Source organism: Callorhinus ursinus, unplaced genomic scaffold (assembly GCF_003265705.2).
Source record: "Callorhinus ursinus isolate GAN/ISIS: 27379988/994484 unplaced genomic scaffold, GSC_fseal_2.0 scaffold15, whole genome shotgun sequence".
In the NCBI taxonomy this organism is placed as follows: domain Eukaryota; kingdom Metazoa; phylum Chordata; class Mammalia; order Carnivora; family Otariidae; genus Callorhinus; species Callorhinus ursinus.
Genome location: NW_027397077.1, coordinates 1,607,935 through 1,635,387, shown reverse-complemented (window position 1 = coordinate 1,635,387; position 27,453 = coordinate 1,607,935). Strand labels below are relative to the sequence as shown.

Here is a 27,453-nt window from a genome sequence, read left to right as displayed (position 1 = left end):
AATCCCAAGGGCCCACGTGTCCAGGTTTTCTGAGAGGGCAGGGAGGTCTCTCTGGGGAAGTGATATTTGAACCAAGGCCTGAAAGGTGGGAAGGAGCCACCCTGGAGAAAGCTGGAAGGGTGTCCCAGGAAGCCAGCACAGCAAGTGCAAAGGCCCTGTGGTGGGAAGAACTTGAGATGCTTGGGAAACAATAAAGAAGTGAGTGGAGTCAGAGTAGGGTGAGCGATGGGTGAGTGGTGGGCTGCACTGGCTGTGGGAAGCGGTGTGGGTTTTAGCCCAAACATCACAGGAGAGTTTCCAGCCAGCAAGTTCCACAATCTAGTAGATCTTCCTTCAAGTCTTCAGGAGGGCAAATCAGCAGGGGGAGAAGGCAGTCCAGGAGGCAGGGACAGTGCCAGAAGCACCCAGAGAACAGGGAGTCGAAATGGCTCCCCCACTTTATTGTCTCAGTCTTGTTTCCTGGAGTCTGAGCCCTGGCCCCTCACTTTCTCCCCTCCCATTGTATAGGGAGGGGCAGGCTATCGCCTGGGGACCTTTAGTGGGTTAGTAGGTTCTTCCTGCTTCCCACCCACCCCGTCCCCTGGAAACTTCCAGGCTTTTCTAGCGGAGTGGGACATGGAGGCACCAGGCTGTGCCTTGGCCAGGATTCCAACCTGGAGCTGCACCCTCAAGGCTGGGTTTACCCTTCTGTGAAATGGGTGGTGACAGAGGTTGGGGGGTCAAGGTCACACAGCACACAGGGGGTAAAGCCTGCCGGGGTGGGGGAGTCATGCTCTAATGATTTTTGGGGGCAGAGGGACAGCGGGGCCTCCCGGGCAAGCAGCCATTCTAGTGAAACATTAACTTGCAGTAGCTCAGGAGGTGGCAGTGACACACAGCCCCTTTCCTATGGCCACAGGACCCCCTCCACCCCCCATCCACTGTAGTTCCAGTCCCCGCTGTTTGTGACGAGTGCATTTAGCAGAGAGGGTCATCTATCTGCTTAGGGTGGCACAGCACGGTGGCCAACTTTCCTGGAGCCTCCAGGGATCCCAGAGAGCCACCCCTAAGCTCCTGAGGCCACACCTCATGGGCTGTCCTATGAAGCATGTGTCCCAGACCCTGAGCGGGTAAAATCTTTCCATTCTTACCTCAAATCTGCACCTTCCTCTGTCTCTCTCTTTGTGTCTCTCCCTTTCTTTCTTTTTCTCTCTTTGGCTCTTCGTGTTTCCGCCTGTCTCCCTCCCTTACAAGCACAGGAATAATTAAACTTAACACCCGCCCACCCTGAGCCTACCTCCCCCTTCACACACACACCCTCCGTCACACTCCTGGCTACTCTCTCTCATACCCATGCGGGGGACACCCTCCCACCCTCCCCCATCACTCTGAACTGGGGGTGGTAGGTGGGTGTGTCCTGTCTGAGCCTGGCACTCAGGTAGTTAAGGGGCTCCACGGGTGGGAGGGGGACCCTGGGCCGCCCACTTGGGCAGGTCCAGTCCTCCCCTCCTCCACTCCCAGGGAGGTCACGGGACTCAGACGGGACTCAGCGGTGGCAGGGAGTGCCAGGCCTGCCTGAGCCTAGCAGATCTTGTGTGAGTTGGGGGGGGGGCGGCAGTTCTCAGATAGTAGACTGGGGTCCCTGAATCCACCGGAGCTGGGCTGGGAGCTGAATGGATCCCCCATGGGGCCTGGGGCCAGGGGATTTCTTCCTGAAGGTCCTGATGCTCCAAGGCTGTGGACCCTGGCATGGAGAGGGCAGGAGGCTTGGGGAGTGTGCGCAGGCACCAGGGTCTGCTGCTCCTGGGTGGAGGCCCCTGCAGAGCTCTAGGGGGAGGGGCGTCCCACACTGGTGCCTGTGGTATGGCCCCGGCTACCTTGACTGAGCATCTGTGGGCACCCGGGAGAGGGGACAGGGTGTGGGATGGGCCTCCTGTCTAGGGGGAGTCTTGCAGGGATTTGGTTGGCTCTCAGGACCTGACGGGTCTCACATCTGTCTCCCCGGGCTCAGAGATACCTGCAGCATGAGGCGCAGTGGAACAGCACTCTCCTTCCTGCTAAGCGAGGTGAGTGGGGCGGTGGGGGGTGGGCTGGGCTGTCCAGACCACGGGGGGCAGGGCTCACAGTACCTCCCCTACTGGAAACATCCAGAGCTGTCCGAACACCTACTTACAGACAGGGAAACTGAGGCCCAGAGAGGTTATGAGGAGTCTGGGACTCAGTCCCACTCTGCTGTCCAGCCCAGCACTGCAGCCACCGCTTTTAGGAGAGGCAGGGGTGGGGGTGGGGGACCAGTGGAGGACAGCAGGGACCCTTTGGGGTCTGGATGCAAGGTTTTGACTGCCCAAGGAGAGGAGGCCTGGGTTCCCTCAGTCCAGGGAGGGCATGAGGTCACACCTTTGGGGCAGGGCCAATGACCTCATTCGGGGAAACTGAGGTAGTAAGCAGAGAACCCAGCAGGAGCTGACATTGAATGAATCCCAGGCTGCTCACCAATGTCTGAGTGACTGATAGGGTCTCTGGGACCCTGTTCGCTTGTACAAGGTAAAAAGGGCTAACACTGTGTGGTCTGAGGGAGGGCAGGATGGGCTGGTCCCCTGCAGCTGGCAAGGTCCCACATGCCTTCACTCATTTATTCACACCCCGGCTGTCTATGGGCAGAGAATAAGGATGAGGGTAATCCTGGCTTACGGATGAGGAAACCGAGGCCCAGAGAAGCTAGCTCTCCCTTAAAGTGAGTGGCCAGCTGAGGTTTCAACCTGGGCATTCAGGACCCTTTTCTGCACTCTGAACCCCACTGCTCAGCCCCCGACTGCTTCAACCACCCAAGATCCTCTCTGTTCCTCCTCCTTTTTTTTTTATTTTTTAAAGATTTTATACATTTATTTGACAGAGAGAGAGAGAGAGCACAAGCAGAGGGAGCAGCAAGCAGAGGAAAAGGGAGAAGCAGGCTTCCCGCTGAGCAGGGAGCCCGATGAGGGGCTCGATGAGGGGCTCGATGTGGGGCTCGATGTGGGGCTCGATGTGGGGCTCGATCCCAGGACCCTGGGATCATGACCTGAGCCGAAGGCAGACGCTTAACCGACTGAGCCACCCAGGCGCCCCCCTGTTCCTCCTTTTTAACATGGTGTGTTGGGAGGCCCTGGTCAGGCAGCCCCAATGAACCCCAGCAGCCAGCTCCCTCTCTGAGCCGCACCTTCTTCCTCTGTAAAGTGGGGACCCCTTAGAGCTCCCCCCAAACACTCAATTTACAGCATCAGTCATTCTACTTGCACACGGAATGCGCACTGCATTTGGGGCCCAGCTTTGGGCTTGGGGGACATGGAGGCTCATAGGCTGGGGAGACAGATGTTCAACTAAGGAAAAGGATAAAATGTGGGTATGGGTGAGTGGGAATGTGACTGCCCAGGCTGGGCAGGAAGGGCTTCTCTGAGGAGGTGACATTTAAGCTGAAGAGTAGATGAAAACAAGCAGCCAGCCCGCGGGGAGCGCTGAGGGAAGGGCTTTCTCTGCCGAAGGCACAGCTCCTGTAAAGGCCCCGAGGCAGTACAGGTGGGGCTGGAGCAGGTTGAGCTAGGGGAGATGGAGGACGGTGAGAGGCAGCTGTGGGTGGGGCCTGGGACAGATTTAGAGTTTGTCTTAGAGGCAGGACTTGGGGTCACAGCCAGGGCTAGCACATATCGAGACCTTGGGGACAGGCAAGATGGACAAATCAAAAGGCAGCTTCTTAGCCTCCCTCCAAGCCCTTCCCCCTCACCCCTCCCGCTCCCCCTCCTTCCCTGGGCTTTTTGTCCCCACTCTACCCTCTTAACAGGGAAAGCAATTAGTCTGGAGTGGCAGATTGATTAATGCTGCAGCTGAGAGGCTGGGAGGACCCTCCCCTCTCCTGCCTGCAGCCCTGGTCCAGAGTGGGGAGGGTCGGTCAACTGCTCCCCACAGGGCCTGTCTTGTCTGTTTCACCCTAAAACCAGCCTGACCCCCCACGAGCCCGGACCCAAACATCCAGCTGCCTCCCCTAATTTTTTTTTTTAAGATTTTATTTATTTGAGAGAGTGAGAGCGAATGAGCAGGGGGGAGGGTCAGAGGGAGAGGGAGAAGCAGGGTCCCCACCAAGCAGGGAGCCCGATGTGGCACTCAATCCCAAGACCCTGGGATCATGACCTGAGCCCAAGGCAGACGCTTAGCCGACTGAGTCACCCAGGCGCCCTGAGCCCTAAGTATCTTGGTACTTTCTCCTGACAAATCTTCCCCATCCAGGTGGCCCCACCTCTCCAGGTAACTAGGCAGCTACTAGTTATCTGGTAAATGATTAGTCACCCATCATAACCCTGACTTATCCTTGAATCCCCTTGAACATCCATGGCCATGGACCATCTCTCAGTCTCCAAAACATATCCCACATCCACCCATGGGCCCCACCATGGTCCATGACCTACCCAGATGCTGCCCCAGCCTTTACCCTGCCCCCTACAGCCCCTTTGCCCTGAGATAGACACAGGAGGCTTCTTAAAATTATAAAACAAATCACTTCCCTCAAAAGCTCTCAGTTGATTCCCATAATTAACTCCCAACTCCTTTCCCCACCCCTGAGGCCCTGCAGCAACTCCCCACCCACTCATCCCCACACTCCCCTCTAGGCCCTCTGCTGTTCCTCAAACCCACCTGCCCAGTCCCATGTCAGGGCCTTGGCCCATGCCGTTCCCTCTGCCTGGTATGCTCTTTTTCTAGCTCTCTCCTGGCCAGCTCCTTCTCTTTCAGGACTCAGGTCAAAGTTACCTCTTCAGAAAGGCCCCTAACTCTGCCTGGACGACATTATCAATGGCCCTCCCATCACTCTCCAGGCTCCTGTGCAGTTTAATTTTCTTTCTAGCACTATGTGCTGGAACTATCTTTTTGTATTTGTGGAATAAATAAATGAGTGAGAATGAATGTGGGCAAGTGGTTTCCCCAACTGGAACTCACGTTCCACAAGAAGACAGTGGGCAGGTGATAGCTCAGTGGGCCTCCTGTTCTGGGAGGGGCCCACTGTATCCAACACACCCCACCCTCTGCTTTCCTGCACATCCTCCCAGCTGCCAGGAACCCTCCCAGGGGAGGCCTAGCGTTGAACACTTAGATTTCTACATTAGAACTCAGCTACTCCTGGAAGAGGGTTATGCTCTTATGAGGTTGGGGGTGGGAGGACTGATTAAGTATCCTGGGTCCTAGAAGGATCAGATCCATGCAAGAGCTAAGTGGGGTTGGCGGGAAATGAGCAGCTCCCAGCAGTGTGACTCTCAGCCAGTCATTTCCTCTTCTTCTGTAGAGAAATGCCCTGTGGAGGCTCAACTGATGTGTGTTCCTCATACCTTCTTCACTGAACCCCCTTGCCCTAGCTCTGGCCCTAATTAGCCATATTTTCTCGGACCTCAGTTTTCCCATCTGAATGTTTGGTCTGATTGCTGAGATAGATTAATTTGTGAGGCTCAGTGGCAGAGCAAGAGAAGGCGGGGCTGCCCCTCTGAGGTCCACTTCTCCACATCCCATTTGCTCCTTTGACACCCCCCAGCACACACGGCCCCCCCCCCCCCCCCCCCCGTGCCAGGAATGCCAAGTCCTGCGGTCAGCACCACTGACAGCTCTCAGCCTGTGACTGGAACACGTGGGTCTGTCCTTTTTTATTAACTACCCCGAAGTAATTGGTACCATTTTCATCCCATTTCACAGACAGGAAAACTGAGGCAGGCTTTTCCTACACCACATGGCGTGGGGTAAACCCAATTCTGTTGGGATGGAGAGGTCATGTTGCAATTCACCCTGATTCTGTTTGATTTTCAAATGTCTCAAGTGTTTACTCAGGGTATGAATGCCAACATCATCTTATTTAATTTCCCCTGTTCAGTTCTTCCTTCAAGAAATGAGGCACTGAAGCTCAGAATTCAGGATTTATTTACCAAAAAACAAACCTGGACAATTTCTTAACCTCTGAGCCTCAGTTTCCTTGTTTATAAAATGAAGATAATGGTGAGTGTCTTGTTGGCTCAGTCAGTAGAGCATGTGACTCTTGATCTTGGGGTTGTGAGTTCCAGCCCCATGTTGGGTGTAGAGATTACTTTTTAAAATAAAATCTTTAAGAAAAAAAATTTTTTTGTAGTGTTCCATGATTCATTGTTTGCATATAACACCCAGTGCTCCATTCAATATGTGCCCTCTTGGGGTGCCTGGGTGGCTCAGTTGTTAAGCATCCGCCTTCAGCTCAAGTCATGATCCCGGAGTCCCAGGATCGAGTCCCGCATCGGGCTCCCTGCTCGGCGGGGAGCCTGCTTCTCCCTCTCCCTCTGCTGCTCCCCCTGCCTGTGCTCTCTCTCACTCTCTCTCTCTGACAAATAAATAAAGGTAAAAAAAAAAAAAGGGAGGGAAGGAAGGGAGGGAGGGAGGGAGGGAGGGAGGACTCAGATACAGCTCTCTGGTCCAGACCAGGAATCTGGGTGAGGGCATCTTGGAGCCTCCTCGTGGTCGCCTGGGTCCCAGAGAGGCTCTCTACCTGGGAACTTGCTTATGTCTCACCACTGTCTCTCCCCAGCGAGTCCGGGAGTCAGTGGATTCTGGCTTGGTCCCCATGAGCCCACTTGGCAGTGGTGTCATTCGGAGAAGATTTTCAGGGACTCCACTGCTGCCACCGCTGTCAAACCGCCTTGGAACCACTGGAGAGGTTGAGCCCAGTGCCTGTGTGGTGTTCACCATTGAGGCTCGAGGGACGGAGCAAAGCCACAATCCAGACCCAGGAAGGTGAGGAGGCAGATGGGGATCAAGGGGGCCAATCTCAGGAGAGAGAGAGAGTGCCTCATCTAGCTGAACATTTCTCTAGCTTGTTCAGAAAACATTTATTAAGCACCTACTGTGTGCTGGGCCCTGTACTGGAAACACAGCCATGGGCAAGCAGGTGCCCACAGGATGATGATGGAGAGACACTCATATCAGGTGGAGAGATCAGGGTGCCATGGGAACCCAGAGGAGGCTTCTGGCCCAGCATTGGGAAGTATGAGGTGAGGAAAGGACTACTTGGAAGAGGTAGCATCTAAGGTTAGCATGAAAGATGAAGATAAGTCAGCCACAGAAGCGCAGGGAAGCATATGCCAATTAGAAGGAACAGATTGTACAAAGCCTTGGACTCAAGAAGATCAGGTATATGAGGAACTGAACACAGATCAGTGTGACTGGAGGGGAGCCTGGGGATGTGGGCAGGGGCTGGACCACACAAGACCTCATGGGGTGCAATGGGAGGCCATGGGTAGGTTTTCAAGAGAGTGAGTTGATCAGATTGGCATTAAAAAAATTCTCTGTGACTACTGTGAGTAGAATTGTCAAGGCTTGGGCAGTTCTGGGCAGGAGATGGTGGTACATGGACCAAGGAAGAGCCATGGGCTGGAGAGAAGTAGGCAGATTTAGAAGTTATTTATGAGGTAGACACAGCAGGCATTGGTGGGCACCAACAGGGGGTAAAAGAGAGCGGGGACTGGTGTGGACAGCTCCTGGTCTTTGGCCCTTCAACTGTGACATCCCTTTTTATCCTTCCAACAATGCCAAGATGTGGGGACACCATCATTATTCCCATTTTTCAGAATAGAAAACAGGCTTAGAAGAGGGGGGAGTGACAGCCAGCCAGTGGCAGAACCCATGTTCCCCACCAGGGGACCAAGTTGTCTCCCACTGTCATCATTGGAGAGCAGGGGGCTAAGAGGAAGGGCAGTGACTGAGCCATGAAAGTAAAGGACAGAGAAGAGTCATTTGTTTTCCATCACCCAGCAAGACATGGCAGTACTGGGGCTTGAGTTCAGTCTGTCTGACCCAAACATTTCTCATTTCTCCAACCTGGGGACACAACTAGGGTAAGAGGGTAGATACCTCTATGAGAAATAGCCTTGAAATAACCTTCTGAGATGGTGGCTCTTCCTGCCCCCAAACCTACTGCACCAAGTGGCCCCAAATGCCTTCCTGCCCCAGCCCAGAGCCCACACCCACCCGCCCAGCCCTGCTCCTGTGCATGTCTACTTCTGTTAACCATAATAGAAAATGTTCTCACTCTCCCTTTGCCACTTACCAGGAAATTACCCCTGAGATTAGGATGCCTGGTGGGCAGGGCCTTGAGTTTCTAGAACTGGGGAAGGGAGGGGCAAGCCTGGGATTTGAGGGCAGGAATCATGGCTGTGAGGTGGGGCCCAAGGCATAGCGGGACGAATAAGATCCCACCATTTCCGCTGAGGGTCTGGGCGTTGGTGTGGCTATAAAAGGGTGCCCCTCTCTACCCACCCCCACTGTTGGCAGTCCCGACTAGACGCAGCTTCTGTGTGCCCACCCTAGGGATGGGAGGGTCCTGTTACAGGCCTCCCCATTTCTCTGCCCTTCCCGGATCCCTGCCCTGTGTGAGCAGGGGTTTTAGGGCTCCAAAGAGACCCCATCTTGGGCTGAACCGCTAAGCCTACTTTCCTCAGCTTGGCAGAGAAACACCATCCGTGCCTACCTCTGAAGACCAGAGCTCTTGACTCTGCTTCCAGACTCCTTGGTATGGTCACTGGGGAGGGTTGAGGACCCGCCGCTGCTCAGCTTTCAGCACCTCCTGGGCAGATGACGCTCTGGTGTGGAGGTGCTCCTGAACCCCTGTCTCTCTGCGCTTCCTGCAGCTAGCTTCTCGCGTCTCATCCACCCGGAGCCCCTGAATCCACTACCTTCTTCCCTTTCAGCACCAGGAGAAGGGACAGAGCCTTAGCGCTGGGGGTCTTCAGAGCCCCTGTCTCCCTGCTCTCCATTCGGCAGCAACAGGGAGGACAATTTCTGTCTTCTCCACTCCAAGCTCGTGTCTTGATCCTCCTTCATTCAGCACTAGAGGGGACAGCAAACCATTCTCTGCTCTGGGGGTGTCCCCAGACCCTGTTTCCAACCCCCACCCCAAGTTCTTCTTCCCTTGCTGCGCTTCAGCACCATCGGGGCACGGACAGCTCCTCGGTGTCAGCCCCACCTTGAGCCCCTGTTTGTTTCTACCTTCTCCCGCCTCAGCACCTCTGGCGCGGACAGCTCCTCGCTGTCGCCTCCACCCCCGGCTCTGGCCGGACCCCGGCGCAGACACTCCTGGTTCCCAGGGACGGCTCCCGCGCCCTGTTCTCTTTGCTCCCTGCTCTCCCCGCTCCCTTCTTCTGGCTCATGGAGACCCCAGGGGTCCAAGAAGGGACGGAGGCATCCAGCGAGCTGAGTCGCGCTCGCAGCCGCCAAGGCATAACCAGACCCCCGAAGCACTTGTGGCGTCAGCCCCGGCGCCCCATCCGCATCCAGCAGCGCTTCTACTCGGACCCGGACAAGTCCGCGGGCCGCAGTGAGCGGGACCGGAGCCCGTGGCCGGGGCTCGAGGAGTCGCGGCGCTCCTGGCCCACCTCCAACAGGCGGTAGGTGGGCGGGGGCAGGGCACTCCCGAGGCGTGGGGGAGGGGCGCGCGGGGCCTGGCGGGAGTGGGGGAGGGTCCTTGCTTCTCCTGGGGCGGGGGTCTCTGCTGCTTGGCTTGAAGCAGGTTCTCTGGAGGAAAAAAAGCTGTTTTTATGTGGGGTGGAGCTGGAGGGTGGTGGTGTCATGATTGCTTATAGGTCTGTGATTGGGTGTTCTAAGGTTCTCTCGCCTCTGAGTGTGTGTATGAGTCTGAGCAGCTGCGACCCATGTGTGCTCCGACCTGTCATGTGAGTGTCCACAGCCAGCTGTGTCTCTGGGTGACTGGATGTGTTTGAGTGTGTACGTGCCTATGTGTTTCCCCTTGTGGTGCCCATGGGTGTGTGACTGGGCGTGACTTCACTGTGATCCAGTTGGATGTCCGAGGGTCCTCCAGATCTTGGAATGTCCTAGGATGTTTGTGGGGTTTGTGGCCACCATGAGTATCTGAGGGCACCTTGGGGAGGATGCATGAGAGGACCAGGGCGGGGGCCGTCCACAGCACTGGGGTAGGAGACTTCTCTGTGGTCTGTCTGGCCCCCTGTCACCCGGGGAGGAGTGGAAGCCTCTTCGGGAAGCCTCTTGGGGAGCAGGATGTTTTTTCCACATCAGAAGGGATGGAATGGAGAAGGGGGGAGTAAAGGGGGAGGGCTGCTCCTCCTTTTTCATATAAACCAAGGGTGGCAGGCAGGGGAATAAGATAGAGACAGAAAAGAAACACAGAGAGGGGAAGCAGGGACCTTAGAGGAACCAGAGTTGGGAGTCTCAGGGCTGGAAGGCTGAGGAACTGGAGGAGTGAGGAGCAGGGTCTAGGAGCCCCAGGCCCTCCTTGGATAGGAGGGGGAGCCACCTGACTCTAAGGCCAGATCCAGAGTCTGGGGTTTGAGGTTAGGCTGAGTGACATCAAGTGACATCCTTTCCTCTCTGGATCTTGGTTTTCATTTCCTCCCACCTTGGTCCATGGACATCCTGGGGCCACTGACTTCTTACTTAATCAACAACCCTGGCCTAACACTTCTAGCCTGGTCCCCTAGCAGCTCTGGGATACATCTGGGACAGATGGGCCCCATGGCTCAGAGGGTTGGGAGCTGTTCCCAGGTGACCCAGCAGGCCCCTTGGCCCCACCAGCCCCCCCATCCCTCAGCTCCTCCTGCCCCCACTCCCAGTGACTCATGATTTTCCATCTTCAAGAAAGAACAAACAGGTTTGCGCCTGTCTTAGGGGGAGACCCCAAGTGGCTCTGGAAGGCAGGAGATTGTGTTCCTGTGAGTGTTCACAGGGGTGCGTGTGCATATATATGCTGGTGTGTGGGGAGGGGCTCAGCCCTTGGGGAAGCTGAGTTTAAGGACAACCTACTGTGTGGTCCCAAAAAAGTGACAGTGCTTCTCTGAACCTCAGTGCTGACAGTGGGATGCAAACATGAATCTGTATTTTCTACATTTTGTCTTGAACTTTCTTTGTGGGAGCCTGGTTCCCAGATCTGGCTGTCCTCCCCACTGCCCCAGGCAGATCATGTGGTCTGGGAGGATCCTAGCATCTTGTTCAGCAAGCATTTATTAAGCACCTACTGTGTGCCAGACCCTGTACTGAAGACACAGCAATGGGCAAGCAGGTGCTGACAGGCTCGTGGTGGAGACACTTACACCAGGTGGAGATAGCACAGGGTGATCTGTGTTGTGATGGGGAGAGCTCAGGGTGCCAGGGGAGCCCAGAGGAGGTTTCTGATCCAGCACTGGGTGAGTAGGAGGTGAGAAAAGATGGCTTGAAAGAGGTGGCATCTAAGCTTAACCTGAAGGATGAAGAAAATTTAGCCAGGAGGATTGAAGGGAAAGATATGCCAAGCAGAATGAACAGAATGTGCAAAGCCTTAGACTCAAGAGGATCAGATATATGAAGAGCTCAACACAGATCACTGTGGCTGAAGGGAGGGAGGAGGAGACTCTCTATTTACTCACAAGCATTTATTGAGCATCTACTGCATGCCAGACACTGAGGGCGCAGCTGTGAGCAAACGCAGGTCCTGCCTTTGAGGGCCTGGTGGGCAAGGCAGATTCAGATCAAGTAATCATGACAAGGAAATGTAAAATTGTACCCATGAGGGAAGGGTGCTCTGAGAATATTTACCCAGCTGGTCAAGGAGGGCTTCCTGGAGAGATCATGCTCCAGCTATGATCTAAAACATGAAGAGTGAGCAGGAGAACATTTGAGCAAGGGCATGGGGTGGGAGTGAACCTGACTGGTTCAAGGAAAAGTAAGGAAGGGGATGAGGCTGGGGCAGAGTGAGCCAAGAGGAGGGGGGTGGGGAGGTTCAGACCTCAAAAGGGTCAGGCCACACAAGGCCCTCAGAGAGGTATGGATTGAGATGGAAGGGCAACAGGGAGCCATTGGAAGCGTCTGGAGCAGAGGAGGGTGAGATCTGACCCATGTGAGCATCTATATACCCTTGACTCAGCCCCTGCTCTCCTCTCTTTGTCTAGATTCTCCATGGGGGCAGGGGAGGGGGCGCCTGGGTGGCTCAGTCAGTTAAGCGTCTGCCTTCAGTTCAGGTTATGATCCCAGGATCCTAGGATCCAGTCCTGTGTCGGGCTTACTGCTTAGCAGGGAGTCTGCTTCTCCCTCTCCCTCTCTGTCTACCCCTCCCCTCCGCTCATGCGCTCTCTCTCTCTCAAATAAATAAATAAAATCTTTAAAAAAAATAGATTCTCCATGGGGACTTGGACAAGTCATCTCTCCTCTCCAGACCTCAGTTTACTTGTCTGTAAAATGGGCATAAGAGCACCCACCGCCTGTCTCACTGGGGCCACCTGGTGGCAGAGGAGAAGAGTGTCTGCCAAAGGACGGACTGCTTCAGTGGAGGAATTCCAGTCCGCGATGTGCTAAGGGCACGAGAGTGCTGGGCACTTCCTCGTCAGGCAGGACACAGGGACAAAGTCAGGATGGGGGTCCTCCTGTCCACCCCTCCTTCAGCCTCAGCCCCTTACCCGGCTGGGTTTGGGGCCTCCCGGAGTCAAGCCGACCAGGCTTCAAATGCTGAGTCTTGGCTCTGTGGCTCATTTTCTCCATCCCAAAAGCTATTAATAGAGCATTACTGTTAAAACTGTTAATAAAATATTTAAAGTTGAATCTATTAATGTTTCAAACCATTAAACTATTAAAACTCTTGATAAAACATGAATGTCAGAGTAGTCTCTGGGACTTCAGTGGGGATAGAGTCAGTTACGCATTAATTGGGAGAGGGCACATGCTAGGGAGCCCTCCAGCCTAGGCTTGATTGACCGTGGCCCTGCCGCTCAAGGCTATGTGTGACCTCAAGCAAGTGAACACCACCTCCCTGTGCCTCAGTTTCCCCATCCACAAAATGAGCGTGATAGTCCCCACTTTGTAGAGTTGCTCTGAAAATCAAATGACTTTTACATGTGCCGCCCTTGGCTCAGCGCCAGGCAAGTAGGAAGCAGTTGTATTGATGCATTTAGTCTTAGCTTTCCATTTCACATCTGTGACTTCTGGGGAGAGACTGAATCTCTCCATGCCTCAGTTTCTCCTTGGGGACATGGAATCCTTATAAGCTGCTCCCATGGGGCCGAGGTGGTATCGAGGCTCCTCTGACCCTGTCCCCAGTGCCTCCACCAGGCTGATCCTGGCAGCCTCTATCCCCTGGGGACTGGCTATAATTAGGTTCAGCCACAGCAACTACAGATGGTATTTTTGACTTTGGGACAGCGAGTCTGGTTCCCACCAGGTGTCCGGTTGCAGGGCCATGGGGGCAGAAGGGGGTTCTCAGCCAGGTCCTTGAGACTTTCTGCACTGCTGGGCCCCGGTGTGCCCCTTCTCTGAGCCTCCATTTTCTCACCTGTACAATGGGGACAATGGGATGGTTGGGAGTCAGGAGAGAGTCAGAGTCTCCTCCCTGTGGCACCTCAGGTTCCTCCACTGAAGCTCTAATCACCCCATTGTATATCACATTCCTCTTGGAGTGTCAGAAATGTGGGTGCCATTTGCCTAGGGACCCCAAAATGCGTGAAGTCCCCTGGGACAGCCCAGGCAGGGGAGGGAATGTCATCCCCCAGCAGGGACACCGTTGGACTTAGAGCTTCTGTGAGGCCTCAGCTGAGAGGCCCAGCCTCCCTGGGCCTCAGCTGCCTCTGCTTAAGACATGGGCATTCAAGGGCGCCTGGATGGCTCAGTTGTTAAGTGTCTGCCTTCGGCTTGGGTCATGATCTCAGAGTCCTGGGATCAAGCCCCACATCGGGCTCCCTGATTGGCGGGAAGCCTGCTTCTCCCTCTCCCACTCCCCCTGCCTGTGTTCCCTCTCTCGCTGTGTCTCTCTCTATCAAATAAATAAATCTTTAAAAAAAGAAAAAAGGCATGGGCATTCAAGGTCCTGCCACTAAGTCTCAGGTGAGACTTGGTTTCCTTTTCTGTGGAACGGGGCAGGGCCACCCCAACGCCAGCATTCAGAGGGTAGAGCACGTAGTACAGATCCCTGAAAGCCCCAGAATCTCCCATTCCAGGCCCCCTGGGGTCCTTCCTGGGGCAGGGGAGAGGCAGCTGATGCTACACAGACGGAAGATCTGGCGGGAGTGGAGTGCGGATGTTTGTCCAGTAGAGACAGCAAGAGAGGGAAAAGGATCCAGAGACGGGGCCTGGGGAATGTCAGAGCGGGTGGGGGTCATGTGGGGACTTGTGGAGGGAGACCGGGAGAGGGGGAGCTGGGTTCGAACCCGCTGTCCTGGAGCAAAGCCACGTGCCTGTTACTACCTCTCTCCAAGCCTCAGTTTCCCCACCTGGTAAAGGGTTAAGGGTTTGTAGTTTTGGGGCAGCCCTTGGAGGCTTCAGGCCTCATATTCTCCATATGGAAAATGGGCAGATGGGTATTGGAAACACTGCACGGGATCTGAGCAGCCCCTTGGCAAACTCCGTGCCTCGGTGACCCTCTCACAATGGAGGACACTTCCCTTTCTGACTTCCGCATTTCACTCTTCCGCCAAGTTGTCAACCCAACAAGCTGCCCTAATTGGGGCCATGTGGACAGAGGGAAGTGGCTAAGATCCAGGTCCTGGGACCCACGGGGCCACCCCCAAAGGGAGGGAGCAGAGAGTTGCGGCCAGCTCAGTGCCTCAGTTTCCCCATTTGTCCCGGTAGGGGCATCACGGAGAGGTCCAGCGGCGAGGCGGAGCCGGTGCGCCCTCTGCCCCCTCCCCGCCGGGCCCCGCCCCCGCGGCTGTCCAGAAAAGGTCCCGCGCAGCCTGCGCTGGGTTCAGCCTCCACGCGCTCTTGGCGATGCAGGGACCCCCCGCGCCCGCCCCGGCCCCCGGGCCCAGCTCCCCTCGAGGCTCCCCGCGCGGCTCCCCCGGGCTCTTCAGAAAACTCCTGGTGAACCAGAGCATCCGCCTGCAGCGGCGCTTCACTGTGGCCCATCCGCTGTGGTGAGGCGAGACGGAGGGCCCGGCGGGGGTCACCAGAACAGCTAGGCTGGAGGTGGGAAGGGCAAGGTCAGGGACAGCTGGAGCCGGGTCGGGAATCAGGGTAGGGACGCTCTGCCCCTCTCTCTCTTTCTCGGTATCTCTCTCCCCCTGCCCCATCTCGGTCTCTCGTACTTGGAGACTCTGTCTTTCTCTATCTCTGTATGTCTCTCCCTCCACCCGCTGCCTGTACAAAGGCCCGGGGGACCAGCGTCTGTCCCTTTCCTGCTGTGTGGCCCAGAGCAGGACGGGCTGAGGCTCACGTCTCCTCCTGACCCTAGCCTGCTGAACGCCCTGCGAGGGAGGGGAGGAGGAATGGCTCCTCCCCTTGTTCTCGCTCCCCAGTCAGTCCCGGAGCCAACAACGAGATGGCCCGGGGGCCAAACACCAAGCCTTCCGTGTCTACAGGGGAAGACCTGATTTGACTGGGGGCCTTCGAAGCAGGGTGTTCGCAGTGTAAGAGGGCGAGTTGCGAGTCCCACGCAGAAAGCGGACCTGCGCTGACTGAGCGCCGGTTCCTCGCAGCCCCACTCGGTTGCGTCCTAGAAAGACTTCATCCACCGTTCTGGGTTCTAATCCCGACCCCTTCAGGAAGCTGTGACCTCGTGGGGCACGGGGTCGAGGCTGGGGTCGGAGGTGGGCCTTGTGGGCGCCGACTGTATCTGGCACCTTGCTCTGGATTCGTGCCACATTGGCACTCACTTGATAATTTGGCACCTGCCGGCTCAGGGACTGAAGGTCCCTTCACCAAGGTCACACGGCCAGTGACAGCTGGCAGGGTAGAGGCAATCGTGACCGTGGTCCTTGATGGCGCCCTTTCAGTCCGGGAGGGGCGGGGTGTCCCAGGTCCCGGAGAGCGCCGCCAGCGCACCAGACGCCTACGAAGAGGGGTCCCTACGGAGGGTTCCGGAGAGAGAGTTCAGGGGCGTCGAGGGAGAGCCCTTGGTCCCAGAAGGTGAGGCTGGAGGAGGGTGGGTCCCTCTGAGGCCCCCTTGCCTCAGTTTATCTATCCAACCGATGGACAGACGCACGGTTCCCACAGTCCAGGCGACCTCGCCCCGCGCCGCCCGCGTCATGGAACCACGGTCTGACCCCACAGCTCCCGGCTAAGTTTAGAGCAGAAAGAAAAACAGCTTTTCTCGCGGCGCGAAAATCCCCGCCCAGCCCTTAACCCTCCGCACCCATTACTTGGATTCTAATCCAGCACCCTGTTGCCTCTCCTGGCCTCAGTTTCCCTATTGATCCATGGGTTTGCTCTTCCAGAAACTTTGGGGAGAGGCAAGAGAGGGGTAGGGGGTAGCCACTCCCAGGGCTCCCCTTCCGAGGGCAGGTTTGGGTACCCGCTGCCGCGGGCCCTCCTGAGTGTCTCTTTGCTAGCCTCCGAGCCCCGGCCTGGGCAGGATAGGGTTAAGAGGCACCCGCCCCTCAGGGTGACGTCACGAAGCGGGAGCTCGGAAGCCCCAGCGGTCTGGTGATTCTCTTGGAAGCGCCGAATTCGAAAAGGCCGAGAGCGGCCGGACATAGCCGACTATGTCCGAACATACCCGAGTGAGGCCGGACTAGGCCGAAAGTGCCCGACTCGGGCCGAGGGCCTCCCGGGCTTGCTCGTAAACCTCGCGCAGCCGGATTTAGGTGAACATGCCCGTATGCCTTCGAACCTGCCTGAGCCGGGTCGGACGTAGCCGGATCTTACCGATTTCGCGCGACTCATGTCCCGGGGTCCAGACTGGTTCCAGTGGGAAGGGCTCTGGGGTACAGATGTGGAGACGGAGGAATGAGGGGCACAGGATCCCTGGGTAGGGTTGCGACTGTGGGGGCAGGTGGACAAACTGGAGGCTACTTCTGCCCAACCCACCGAGGCCCTATCTGGTCCAGAACCTATCTGGAGCAGGCCCAAACATGTGTGATCAGACCCAGATCGGGTCAAACGTGGCTGTACGTGACGGAGCCGGCCCGAATCCAGCCGAACTGGACAGAATCCTGTCGAATCCCCCACCCCCACTGCGGTCTGAGCCGAATCCCCGGCTCAGAGTCTTCTGGCAGGTGCTGATCCCGGCGGGTGGACTGCGATGGGGTCACTTGGCAGGGGACCAGGTGGACACCGGCCCTTGGCCAGGAGCCCTGTGTCTTGGGAGGTCCCCGGTGTCTTCCTGGCTCCGCCTCTCCTGCCTATCCCCTTCTCCCTTCTCAAAAGCCCATGACCCGCACACAGGCAGCCCCTCTCTCTCCTACTAACTCCACTCCTGAACTTCTGTTTCCCCCGGGCCCCTCCCACTTTTTCTCTGATCTGTAATCCCAAGGGATAGGGGTGTAGTTCCCCCTTACCCAGTCCAGGTGTGGCCTGACCGAGACACAGGGCCGAGAGCTGGGAGGGGGTGTTGGGGATTACCGGAACAAGGGGCACTGGGCAGAGGGTGGTGCTGCGGGCAGAGGTTAGGGTTAGGGGAAAGATAACAGGCAGAGGGTTTGGGCCTAAAATGAAGCAGAGGAGTGGGGAAACTGAGGAAAGGCCAACTGAGCTGGGGGCATGGTCGACAAGGTTGGGGCAGGGCCATATGGAATGAGCGTGGGGCCTGGGAGCTGGGAGTGAGGACAGGTGATCGGGAACATGGCCAGAGCTGGCTGGGGGAGGCTTGGAGCATGTCAGATCCAAGCTGGACCCAGGCTCCCTCTAGAAAGGAAAGCCCAGGAGGTTGTTTGCTGTCCCAGTGAATTTATCATGCGACACAGACCTTAGTTTACTGTTTAGTAGTACAGGTACACAACGGCAGTCCGCTCGTGCTCTGTTGTTACTCCCAAAAAGCGCTGTTGGGGAAGGAGTATACCATGCCTATATTAGAGACCAGGTGGTTGATGTCCAGAGAAAGGCCAAAACCTACCGATGGTCACACAACCACATGGGGACAGATCGGAAACTCACGTCCCGGGGTCCAGATTGGTCCCAGGGGGAAGGGTTCTGGGGTACAGATGTGGAGACAGAAGAATGAGGAGTACAGGTCCCCTGGGCAGGGGTGCGACTGTGGGGCAGGTGCACAAACTGGAGGCTACTTCTGTCCAACCCATCGAAGCCCCAGGGAGGATGTGACACTACAGGTGTGGGCCACAGCCAGGCACCCACATGCCAGGACCCGAGGCTCTGACCAAGCCTAATCTGCCTTCAGCTTTGACCTGGAAAATGGATTCTCGTGCGGGAGAAGCACCCTGGACCCTCAGGCTGGGCCTGGCCTTGGCCGGGTCATCCAGGCCCCTGCTCAGCACAGCCAGAGGCGAGAGTCCTTCCTGTACCGTTCCGACAGTGACTACGAACTCTCCCCCAAGGCCATGTCCCGGAACTCCTCTGTGGCTAGCGATCTGTGAGTCCAAGGCTGGTGGGATGACACCTCCCTGTTCTTCCCTCCTTTCTTAATTCCTCCATTCAGCATACCTCCTTCAAATGGTCATTTGAACTGGGCTTTGAGGTTTAAGTAGGTGTTTTCCAGACAGCTCACCTATGCGGTCGAGCATGTGGAGAATGATATCCGGTAATTGTCTGTGCTTGAGCTGAGGCTGGGGTTGGGTGGCAGTCTGGAGACATTAAGTCCAATTAGCAGCAACAGAACCAACACCTTGATTTGAGATTCCTGGTAGCCAAAAGGAAAAGAGAAATACAGTAATTTCCACCCTGCCTCTATTGAGATCTCTGCCACCCCTGGTTCCCTATTTGTGAGATGGGGAAGAGACAGGTGAGGGGAGCTCGGGAAGCAAAAGAACAGCCAAAGGAGGAGTCATGAGGGGAGGACAAGCTCAGGTGAGGACATAGTATGGATAAAAGCTGGAAGATGGGAACCAGCGTGAGGTCTTCTCCTGGCCGCCCTTCCTGATGTCCCATCTCCTCGCAGACATGGAGAAGACATGATTGTGACGCCCTTTGCCCAGGTGGGTGCCCACCCTTTGCCCCTCCTCCCGTGAGCCAAGCAGGCAGAGCCGACCCCTGCTTTCCAGCGCTGATCACGCCCCTTCCGACAGGTCCTAGCCAGTCTGAGGACAGTTCGGAGCAACGTCGCAGCCCTTGCCCACCTGCAAGGCCGCGGGGCAGCCAAGTACGCAGAGGGCGGGGCGGGGGCGGGGCCTGGCGGAGCGAGGTGGGGCCTACAAGCGCAGGCATCGGGGCGGGGCCTGCGGGAGAGACGGGCTGGGCTGGCGGAGGGGGCGGGACCAGGCCTGGAGGGGCGGGGCCTGAAGACAAGGTGGGCCCGGCTAAGGAAGTGCCCGACCGGAAGGAATGCGGCCCGCAACTCGCCGGAAAGGGGTGGGGTATGCTGGGTGGGAGCGGGGCCTGGGAGACTTGAAGGCAGGGCTGTATGAGTGACGGAGGCCATCCCTACCGCAGGCAGGCATCAGTCGAGAACCCCCTAATTGGCAGTCAGCCCCCTCCACCTACAGGTAACGTGCCTGCTCCTATTCCTTCCTCCCACTGCTGGACAGCTGTGAACTTCCTCTCCATGGTGACCTACTCCGCCCATGAATCCTTAGGCTTTGCTAATTGTAATCCCCAAAACACCCTTGGGGATGGAGTCTTCCACGCCCATATTACAGATGGGGAGGCCAAGGCCCAGGGAGGGCACAGACCTGCTCATGGTCACATAGCTACTTGGGAACAGATCTATCACTCAGATCCTGGGGTCCTTAATGGCCTTATTGGGAAGGGCTCCAGGGTCCAGATGCAGAGATAGAGGCATGAGGGGCACAGGGTCCCCCAGGGGGGTTGAGGCAGCCCCTGACCAGCTTGGCCCCCAGAGGACACTGGGCAGAAGCTGGCTTTGGAGACACTGGATGAGCTGGACTGGTGTCTGGATCAGCTGGAGACACTGCAGACACGGCACTCAGTGGGGGAAATGGCCTCCAACAAGGTGAGGAGGACCCGATAGCCGAGATCATTTGCCTCTGCCCACAGCGCCCCCATCATCACTGCCCTCACCTTCTCCTGCAGTTCAAGCGGATGCTGAACCGGGAGTTAACTCACCTGTCCGAAACCAGCCGCTCTGGCAACCAGGTGTCCGAGTACATCTCCCAAACATTCCTGGGTGAGCTGTGGTGGGTCACTGCTTGGGCAACATCGTAGAGGTAGGAAGAAGGAAGAAAAAGAAAGTCTTGTATTACAGACCTCGATCTGGGGAGGACAGAGCCAGACATGGACACCTCCAACCCCAGGGGTCAGAGATGGACCACAGGGAAGAACAGAGGGAACTTTCAGGAGGAACAGGACATTAAAGCTAGGGTTCTGAAGCATGTGTAGAAGTTTTCCAAGGGGGTACATGGAGTGAATATGGAGACAGCTAGGTCTCCAGATTGGGAGATGGAAAGGACATTTGGCTGTTTGGGGAAAAATACTGAACCCCAGGTACCCAAGGGCAATGTCAAACAGAAGGGGTCCCTGAGATCAGCCATGAACAGAGGAGAAGGGTAGTAGCTATAGGCCAGATAGGGACTTTACTCCAAGCTTACTCTGATCCAGGTAAAAAGGAAATAGGTTGGTCCTGAGGCTTGGCAAGATCCAGGACCTGAGGCTAGGCAGGATGACCCCAGCAGTTCTGAATCAGTTTCCCTGAGCCCCACCCTGCTCTGTCTACAGACCAGCAGACTGAGATGGAGTTGCCCAGGGTGACCCCCATGGAGACCCCAAGGCCCATGTCCCAGATCAGCAGCCTGCGTGGGGTCCCCCACAGTGCCAGCCTCTCTGCAGCCACCATCCCACGCTTTGGGGTCCAGACTGACCAGGAGGGGCAGCTGGCCAAGGTGGGTCCCCAACTGGAATCCTGAGACTTGAGTTTGAGTCGTGGCTCTGCTTGGATGCCCTATCTTGGGCCTCAGTTTACCCGCTTATATACTGGGTAGTTGGGGCTCAGTGTAGGACCTGGGGCCTGGTGGGGGGTGTCAAGGGTCCAGGGCCCGAGGAAGGTGAGCTGGAGTTAAGCTCCAGTTCTGCACATTCTAGGAACTGGAAGACACCAACAAGTGGGGGCTTGATGTGTTCAAGGTGGCAGAGCTAAGTGGGAACCGGCCCCTCACAACCATCATATTCAGCATCTTTCAGGTACCTACCTGCCCTCGCAGGGCGACTGGAGTTTCTTTCCTTCACATCTTCCCACCCCAAGACCTCCGGGGACACTCATTTTCAAATCCTCCCTGATAGCCCTGAATGGCATAACTTAAGCTGCATATTGAAGGATGGATTTTTCATGTTGAAAAATTCATTGTCAACAAGCCTCAGCTCTGAGCCTGGCCCTGAAGAGACCCAGTCTTGGAGGGAACAGCTGGACAAAGATAACCCCAGCCTTGTGAGGTCTGGGATAGACCAGACGGGAAGGACAGGGACCAAGGGAATTCAGAGGGAGAGATGGGAGGGCATCCTGGAAGAGGGGGCATTTGAGGCATGGATAGGAGTTCAGAAGGAGAGAAGGCGTAGTGACTGGAGGCCTGTGATGGACCAGGAACGGGACCTGCTCAAGAGATTTCAGATCCCAGCGGACACACTTGTTACCTACCTTCTGACGTTGGAGAGTCACTATCATGCTGATGTGGCCTACCACAACAGCCTACACGCCGCTGATGTGGCTCAGTCCACGCATGTGCTGCTGGCCACACCTGCCCTCGAGGTACTACCCTAAGGCTAGAGGCAGCCAGGGTGGGTGCAGGTGGCAGAGAGCCCACCCCTTACCTCTCATGCCTCGCACCTGCTCAGGCCGTTTTCACAGACCTGGAAATCCTGGCTGCCATCTTTGCAAGCGCCATCCATGACGTGGACCATCCTGGGGTCTCCAACCAGTTTCTCATTAACACCAGTGAGTTGGGGGCGGGGCCCTGCCGCCACCTGTCAGTCATGTGATCATCTCGGGCCCACCCACTCCTATTCCCAGCCTAGTTTCCCTGTTTGTGAAAGGGTGGAGACCATCCCTCCCTTAGGTGCTCAGAGCGGTTCCAGGTACACAGTAGGTGCTCAATAAATGAGAAAATAACAACTGTGGCAGAACTGCCCTGGGCCACAAAGATTTTAAAGCTCAGAGTCCTTTGACATTTCTGAAGAACTCAAATAATTATTGGGTGCCTCCTGTATACATCCTTGGAGAGCTGGGGACAAGAGTGGAGCCTTCTTACTCAATGATCTCAGAGTAATAAGATGACAACTCAGTTGTTCAATCAAGCAGCACTCAGTATGCGCTGTCTCCTGCCATGCCAAGGCCTCAAGGAGTCCCCAGTTTCGAGGAGGCAGAGCTGAACACAGATGCCCCTAGTCCTGCAGTCAGGGCAGGGCTAGGGGGAAAAACCGAATTCTAGAAGGCTTCACGGAGTAGAAGGCATTAGAGGCAGGGCCTCCACAGATGAGTAGGAGTTTGCCGAGGGCTTGGGAAACCTGCCTTTGGGTGGAGTGGGCAGGTGCACAGGTCTTGAGGCTCTCTGCCTCCCCTGCAGACTCAGAGCTTGCACTTATGTACAATGATGCCTCTGTGCTGGAGAACCACCACCTGGCCGTGGGCTTCAAGCTGCTGCAGGCAGAGAACTGCGACATCTTCCAGAACCTCAGCTCCAAGCAGAGGCTGAGTCTGCGCAGGATGGTCATCGACATGGTGAGGCCACAGCTAGGAATGGGATGGGGTGATCTTGGCCTGGCTGAGGGTTCAGTTGGACCTGGCCATGAGCCATCCACTGTGAACCTGAGCTTCCTCTTCTGTAAAATGGGGTAATGACCATCCAAGCCCTGGGCGAGGGTCGCCAGAATTAAGTCCTGGCTGCACTTCACACACTGTTTCTGGGGTTTCAGGTACAATTTTTTCGAAACCTAAGTCTTCCCATTTGATATTTTTCAGATCGAAACACAACATTAAGTTTTGGGGTCTTGTGCCTCAATTCATTAATTTAATTATTATTATTATTTTAATTAAGCAGGCCCCACGCGCAAAATGGGGCTTGAACTCATGACCCTGAGATCAAGAGTCACATGCTGTACCAGCTGAGCCTGCCAGGCGGCCCTCATTCATTAATGTAACAAGCATTTATTGGACACCTATTGTGTGCTTTCCCTGTGCCAATGACCAGTAGAGTTCTGGCCTTTATAAGACTCATGGTCTGTGAGGGAGGTGGACCCATAGGCAGAGCCATAATGAGAGACCTGAAGGCAGAGCCGGGGTGGGGGAGGATACTCAAGGTTGAGGAGGGCTTCCCCAGGAGGGAACACTGAAGTCAGTGGGGCCTGCAGGGTGTGGAGGGCCATGAGGTGGGGGAGGAGTGTTCCCAGCAGAGGGAACGGCATGTGGGGATAGCTCAGAGGAAACCAAGGCTCTGAGTGAAGAGCAATTAAAAGTTTGGTGAGGTGGAGTTGGGGCCTTGGGCAATAGGTACCCCCAGTGAGTGCATCCCTGAGGCAGATGGGAGGTTTGGGGAGAATTTTTGAGATTTTTATCTGACTCTCAGAGAAGCCCATGGGCTGCATGTAGATCACTCCTGGGCTGGCTCTGCATGGGTCCAGTTAAGTTGATTTTTTTTTTTTCCAGCTGACTTTTAAACAGCTGTGCTCAGAGCTGAACTTCCTTCCAAATGGCTGAAGACAGCCCTTTTGGCCACGTGGTGGCCACAGGGGAGTGGTTGGGGAGCACCAAGGCAGGTCCTTCCTGACTTTAGATCCACCTGCGGCTCCCGTGGCCCTCTGCATAAATCCCCCACTCCTCCCTGAGACCCACTGCAATCCTCACCCTCCTTGCTACTGCACTCACTCGCTGCAGCCTCAACTGCCTCCTCTATGTTCCTCAGCTAATCCAGCCCCAGGGCCTTTGCACAGGCCGTACCCTCTGCTGGGCCTCACCAGGCACAGCTCACCTCAGTCCCCAGTTTACTCTCCCTCCCCCTTGCCCTGTCCCATATGTGGGATGTACCTCATGAACCCAACAACCTTGGAGAAGGGACCATTGACTCAGTTCCCCTTGTGAACTGGGTTTGCAGTGAATCTTGTTACAGCCCCCCATTTCACAGATGAGGAAACTGAGGTTCACGGGACTTAGGGTCAGAGTGGGTGTGGTGTCTGGAAGGTGGGGAGTGAGGGATGGAACAGGTGCAGTCCTCATACTTGTCATCCTCTCTTGTCTGCCCGCCAGGTCCTGGCCACAGACATGTCCAAACACATGAACCTTCTGGCTGACCTCAAGACCATGGTGGAGACCAAGAAGGTGACAAGCCTTGGAGTCCTGCTGTTGGACAACTACTCCGACCGCATCCAGGTGTGTGGCCGGGAAGGCCCTGGGGCCTCCCTGGGGTCCATGGCTCTCATTTTGCTTTATTTCTGAAGCACCGACTGTGCATCAAACTTGAAGAAACAGAGGCACCTAGAATCCCACGCCTATGCCTTAGCCATTCTTTCCCCGGCCTCAGTTTCCTCCCCCTCCCCCATAAGATGGGTGTGTTCACGGGCGCCAGCCTCTTGGGGATGCTACCAGGCCTGAGGGTGGCCCAGCCAGAGCCCTCCTGAGCCGTGGTCTCCCCAGGTCTTGCAGAACCTGGTGCACTGTGCGGACCTCAGCAACCCCACCAAGCCACTGGGGCTGTACCGCCGGTGGACAGACCGCATCATGGCCGAGTTCTTCCAGCAGGGCGACCGGGAGCGGGAGTCAGGCCTGGAGATCAGCCCCATGTGTGATAAGCACACCGCTTCAGTGGAGAAGTCCCAGGTCTGAGGGCCCCCGGGGCTGAGCCACCAGCAGACACGGGGGATAGGGGAGGGAAATGGCGGGTGAGCCGACCCCAGGAGTCCTGGCTTGGCCACAGCTGACCAGGGAAGGGGAGTGGCCTCAGGGTGAGGTCTGCACTGGGCTGGGTGGAGTCAGGCCTGGGACACATTCTCTCTGGGCTGCAGGGAGAGGGATCTTCCCTGGTGGAGCTGGGAAATGTCTGTTTTGGGTGATATGGGGGTCCCTGAAGGGGCTCCCAGTCTGGGGGACACATCCATCCAGCCCTGAGGGGTCAGGGCTGGGATAGAAGGAAAGATTTAGTGGTTGCCGGGGGGGCGGGGTCCAGAAGGGGCCAGGGAGAGTCCTTAGAGGAGGGGTTGTTTGAAGAGTGTTTTGAAGGATGAGTAGGAGTTGGGAAATGGCATTCCAGACAGAGGGAACAAGCTGGGCAAAGGCCTGGAGGCCGGACTGGTTCTAGATTCCATGGTGACTCACACCGCACAGCTCCCTACCCCCCCATATCAACCCGCAGGTGGGTTTCATTGACTACATTGTGCACCCGCTGTGGGAGACGTGGGCTGATCTGGTGCACCCAGACGCACAGGACCTGCTGGACACGCTGGAGGACAACCGTGAGTGGTACCAGAGCAAGATCCCCTGCAGCCCTGTGGGTCTCAGCAGCCCCGAGCAGGTGGGCCCTGACCGATTCCACTTGGAGCTGACTCTGGAGGAGGCGGAAGAAGAGGAGGAGGAGGAAGGAGCTTTGGACACGGAGGTCTCGGAGTCACCTGACACTGAGCTTCTGGCCCCTGACGCCAGCCCTGACCCTGGGGCCCTCCTCGCGGACAACCAGAGGACTGGGGGCAAGCCCTGCGTGGACCATGAGGCCAATGTGATGGCTGAGCCCTTTGGTACCTAATGGCTCCTGGCGGATGGGTGGACCTTCCAGGAAGAGGTCCCAGGTGGCCCTTGCCTTGCCTCCCCCCCTTCTACCCCCCTTCCCCATTGAGGGAGACAACCAGGCTTCTAGTTATAGGCAGACCTTGGGGTCAAATTGGAGGCACTTGGCTGGGGTCCAGCCTGACCGTGGACTTTGCCGAGAGAGCTCTTCGGGGGGCTGGGCTGGGGGCAGCCTCTTCCAGCGCCCTTGGGATCTCCTTCCTGGGCTTCCACCTCCGGTGTGGAACGAGGATATCCGCCAGGCCCCTTGTCCACCTTCTCCAGTGGTCCTTCTGGACGCACAATCCATCACTTTATCTTTCCACTCTTGATCACGTATTTATTGGGCAGCTACTATGTGCCAGGCTTGCGCCTGCTGTGTGCTTCTAGGGTAGCCCTGCACCTGGGGGTGGCAAGTCAGTCCCAGGAGACCTACTCCCCTCAGGCGCCTCCCCTTCATCTGCCAGGCAGCTTCATGCAAGAGAATGGAAACTTGATTGGGAGAATTTTTAGCACCAAAACTTTGTCCAGACCCAAATCTGGCTCAGGAGCTCTGGTGGGGAGCAGTAAGGGGCAGGAAAGACAGGGTTCTGTGTCGGGAATTGTCTCTGAAGATTGACTTAGCTTGTGGCTGCCTGTGCACCGGTTCTGGCTTCAAGTCACTGTAGTTTCTGTCTTGGGGTCTCTGGGTTCTGTTCTCCCTAGCCCCAGGACCCCCTGCTGGGTCCTCCCCCCACTTTCTTCCTCTTATAGAACAGCAACAAAGCACAGCGTTCTCCTCCCCCCCCCCCCAATGGCAGGTCTCTGTTTCTGAGGCTGCCTCCAGACTCCCGATAGGGGGAAGGATGCCTCTGAAGCTTTCTTCCAAGTCGTAGCTCCTTCTGGGCCTCAGTCTCTCCTCTATGGCCTGATCTTAGTACTTGGGTAAATTGTGGTTGGAGGGTGGTGGCTGTGACCTTTCCAAAATATCTTAGAAATGTGGGGGCATTGAACGTGTCTCTGGGGTTAAATAAACCCTATTACCCCAAATTAATGCCATGCCCACCTCAGGGATGGGGAAACGGAGTTGCAAATGGGTCCTGGTGCCTGCTCAAGGCTCTGCAGCTGGGAGCAGGATGTTAGCCAGCGGCGTCCCCTGGTGGACGGAGGCACGGAAGGGAGGCGGGGTGAACCCTGGATTCTCCTTGCCTTTCCCGCTGTTTCTCAGGCTCCTGGCCTGGTCGGGCTGGCGCTGAAGGGGCCTGCCTTGCCAGAAGCAAAAGAGGCATCTCTGCTTAAGTATCACGTTCTGTTCCCGCCTCCAGAAGCCTCAGTATCTCCCCCACCCGCCCCTCCTTCTGTGCCTGGAGAATTATAACAAGACCCAAGTCATCGAGCAGCACCCCCCCCGCCCCCCGGCTTCAAGAACAGCTGGCTCCATTCCTGAATAATTCCATTGATAATTCCATTCCACTGATAATTCATCATCATCACAAGTAATGATCAAATTCCACAAAAGGACAATTAAAATTCATCTGGGTCATGAACTTAGTACATTTCCTTCTGGACTTTTAAAAGGCAAAGATTTAGGGGCACCTGGGTGGCTCAGTCGGTTAAGCGTGGGACTCTTGATTTTGGTTCAGGTCATGATCTCAGGGTCCTGGGATGGAGCCCCACGTCGGGCTCACCCTCAGTATGGAGTCGGCTTGACATTCTCTCTCCCTCTGCCTCTGTCCCGCCTCCCATGTGCTCGCGCTCTCTCTCTCTCTCTCAAAATAAATAATAAAAGCTTAAAAAAAAAGTAAAAGGCAGAGATTTAGGGGATTTTTATTTGTAATGTTTTTCTCCCTCCCCTTTTAGTTATAAGTAATACGTGTTTACTGTAGAGAATTTGGAAATAATGTAAACAAATACAAAAGAAAATAAAATTCTGCTATAACCTCCCTGTA

At 56.2% G+C, this 27,453-nt stretch overlaps 1 protein-coding gene across 2 annotated transcripts; it reads left to right on the top strand.

The window, feature by feature from the left end:
* The first annotated feature begins 1,996 nt into the window (after positions 1-1,996).
* PDE4C (phosphodiesterase 4C) lies at positions 1,997-27,453 on the top strand. Of its 2 annotated transcripts, XM_073900988.1 has the most exons (16): positions 1,997-2,045; positions 6,542-6,747; positions 18,053-18,244; positions 18,770-18,806; positions 18,897-18,970; positions 19,261-19,313; positions 19,668-19,780; positions 19,861-19,954; positions 20,503-20,666; positions 20,866-20,964; positions 21,362-21,526; positions 21,613-21,712; positions 22,341-22,495; positions 24,017-24,139; positions 24,404-24,586; positions 25,119-27,453. In XM_073900988.1, exons 1-16 carry the CDS (start codon positions 2,004-2,006, stop codon positions 25,503-25,505), a joined length of 2,187 nt encoding a protein of 728 aa, XP_073757089.1. In that variant the 5' UTR covers positions 1,997-2,003; the 3' UTR covers positions 25,506-27,453. The 2 variants fall into 2 exon arrangements, with proteins under 2 accessions (XP_073757089.1, XP_025741297.1); XM_025885512.2 differs by lacking the exons at positions 1,997-2,045; positions 6,542-6,747 and adding an exon at positions 14,679-14,855.